The 3157-nt window shown below is 55.7% G+C and overlaps 1 protein-coding gene across 1 annotated transcript in view; it reads left to right on the top strand.

Annotated features, from left to right (window-relative positions):
- The first annotated feature begins 2546 nt into the window (after window positions 1-2546).
- Window positions 2547-3157, top strand: part of LOC125696194 (translation initiation factor IF-2-like) — a 2508-nt gene continuing 1897 nt past the window's right edge. The window contains exon 1 of the mRNA XM_048951609.1: window positions 2547-2569. Coding sequence (XP_048807566.1) covers window positions 2547-2569 — 23 coding nt within the window. The remainder of the gene's footprint in view (window positions 2570-3157) is intronic.

Below are 3157 nucleotides of genomic sequence, written 5' to 3'. Positions count from 1 at the left end.
GTGGCTGCAGCCGGGGCGTGAAGCTGTGGCAGGTTTGTCCTCGGCAGATGCGCAGAAGGTCATCCACCAGCTCCTCCACCATCTGGCAACTGTCGGCCATGTACGGTGCTGGCCACTCGGTGCTGTAGGCCCTAACTCTGCCCAGCTCCCGTGTCTCCTCTGAGTCACTTTCCTCTTCCTCATCATTGTCGTCTTCCTTATTTCTGGACCTCCGTATTTCTGCCATTTTTCTGAGTAAGAAGTAGGGCTTAAGAAAAGCAGCAAGGATCGCAGCACAGATCCAAGTCATGCTGGTGCTCCCTGGCAAATATTTCGTGTTCCTCATGCACCAGACGAGGCCAAAGAACAGGATAAAGGCTCCGGGGACGGCACAGATCTTCCAGTACTGCAGGGCAGGAAGGAGCAGGGCTCCCTTGGCCGCCCAGTTCTGCCACTGGCTCCCCTGCAGCAGGCTGTCCAGGAGCTGAGCCATGTTCCGACTCAGCCGCTCCATACGCAGGTGAACGTGCTCATGTATATCGCCACGCGTGAGGTGAATTGCCAGGCGGATGATTTCTTTAAACGCCAGGGTGGTGAAGACCATCTGAACCCCTCTCACAAAGAAGACGAAGGTCTTAACGAAGACAATAAGGATCGCAGCACAGACCAAAATAATGCTGCTGCTCCTTGGCAAATTTTTCCTGATGAACAAGATGAGGCCGAAGAACAGCACAAACACTCCGAGAAAGGCACAGATCTGCCAGTGCTGAAGGGAAGCAATGCGCATGGCTCCCTGGGCCGCCCAGTTCCGCCACTGGTTCCACTGCACCATGCTGTGCAGTAGCTGAGCCATGTCCCACCTCAGCTGCTCCATATGCAGGTGAACGTGCTCATGCATATCTCCACACGTGAGGTGAATTCCCAGACGGATGATTCCCAGAAGCGCTAGGGTGATGAAGACCATCCGAGACACTTCCATGAGGAAGGTGAAGGCCTTAGGGAAGGCAGCAGGGATCGCAGCACGGTTCCAAATAGTGCTGCTGCTCCCTGGCAAATTCTTGGTCTTCCTGATGCACCAGATGAGGCCAAAGAACAGGATAAGCACTCCGGGAAGGGCCCAGATCTGCCAGCGCTGTAGGAAAGCAAGGACCAGGGCTCCCTGGGCCGCCCAGCTCCGCCACTGGTTCCAGTTCACCTTGCTGTCCAGTAGCTGAGCCATGTCCCGCCTCAGCTGCTCCATATGCAGCTTAACGTGCTCATACGTATCGCCACACGTGAGGTAAATTCCCAGATGGATGATTTCCAGAAGCACCACGGTGACGAAGACCATCCCAGCCACTTTCATGAAGAAAATGAAGGTCTTCAGGAAGAGAGCAAGGATGGCAGCACAGATCCAAATAGCGCTGCTGCTCCCTGGTAAAAACTTGGTCTTCCTGATGCACCAGATGAGGCCAAAGAACAGGATAAGCACTCCAGGAAAGGCCCAGAACTGCCAGTGCTGAAGGGAAGCAAGGACCCGGGCTCCCTGGGCCGCCCAGTTCCGCCACTGGTCCCAGTTCTCCATGCTGTCCAGTATCTGAGCCATGCCCCAACTCAGCTGCTCCAAATGCAGCTGAACGTGCTCATACATACTGCCATGCGTGAGGTGAAACCCCAGAATCGTGATTCCCAGAAGCGCCAGGGTGATGCAGACCACCCGAGCCATAGCCGCTAGCCGCTAGCAGGTGCGTACCGCACTCACTGAAGGCCTACGGCGAAGTGCCACTGTGCTGCTCCCTCTCTTACAGCTCCTGGCACCCCATTGTGACTCGTCTGCTGATGTCACAAACACAGCCGCATCGCTGCATGATGTCACAAGGCCACACCACTGCGTGCTTTCACAAATATGGCCGCATTGCTTCACTCCTCTGCTCTCCTCTCTCCAGTCTCTTCCCTGACCTCGGTACCAGGGAAGGTTATGGAGCAAATCCTCTTGGTGAGATCACACGGCACATGTGTGGTGTCCGGGGGATCATTCCCAGCCAGCACGGGTTCTTGAGAGGCAGGTCGTGCTTGTCCAACCTAATCTCCTTCTATGAGCGGGTGACCAGATGATTGGTAGATGAGGGAAAGGCTGTTGGTGCAGTCTCCCTAGACTTCAGCAAAGCCTTTGACACAGTCTCTCACAGTATTCTCCTGGGGAAACTGGCTGCCCGTGGCCTGGACGGGTATACTCTTCTCTGCATAAAGAACTGGCTAGAGGGCCGTGCCCAGGAGGTAGTAGTTCGTGGAGTTAAGGCCAGCTGGTGACCCATTACAAGTGGTGTCCCCCAGGGGTCAGTACTGGGGCCCATCTTGTTTAATATCTTCATGCTGGGGGGTGGTGTTGATCTGCCTGAGGGTAGGGAGGCCTTTGAGAGGGGTCTGGATAGACTGGATCGCTGTGCTGAGGTGAATGGGATGAGGTCCTGCACTTTGGCCACAATAACCCCATGCAGTGCTATAGGCTTAGGGCAGAGGGGCTGGATGACTGTGAAGAGGAAAGGGACCTAGGTGGAGTCCTATGGAGCTCCTTGGAGTTCCACGCGATGAACCCATGTGAGCCTCATAGGTTTGTATGCATCCAGCTGCAGCAGCAAATCCTACTCAAGTTTGGGGTTGTCTGGGGGTTTATTCTTACCACAGTCACAGTCCTCCAACTCATGTCTCTGGGTTTCCCAGAGCTCGTCATCAGTGTTGAAGATAGTGTGAGGAGGGCATTAAACGTCTCTACAGCCATTTCTGCTCCACGTGGTGGAGCAGGCTGTCCCCCTGCAGCTCACGGGCACTGCGCAGGACAGATCTCCATGCACAGCCATGAAAGAGCCCACAGTGCAGCAATGGATGAGGCCTGGAGGAAGCCAAAGCACATGGAGCAGCCCTGGGCTGGAGCTGCAGTCCATGGAGAGCAGCCTGCAGTGGGGCTGGGGGCCTGGGGGAGCTGCCACCCACTGGGGACCTGTGTGGAGCAGTGCCTGACAAGTATACCCAGTGGTTCAAAGCCGTGTTGGGGCAGTGCTGGGAGAGCTGCAGCCTGTGGGAAGCTCATGCAGGATCAGTTCTAGCTTCAGCAGCATCCTTCATGGGGGAAGACAGAGACCATGGAGGAGCAGCAGAGATGAAGCATTAAGGACTGACCACGGCCCCATTCCCAGTCCGT

This window comes from Lagopus muta, chromosome 1 (genome assembly GCF_023343835.1).
Source record: "Lagopus muta isolate bLagMut1 chromosome 1, bLagMut1 primary, whole genome shotgun sequence".
NCBI lineage: Eukaryota > Metazoa > Chordata > Aves > Galliformes > Phasianidae > Lagopus > Lagopus muta.
The sequence above is the reverse complement of the archived record's forward strand: the minus strand, read 5'-3'. Positions and strand labels throughout refer to the sequence as shown.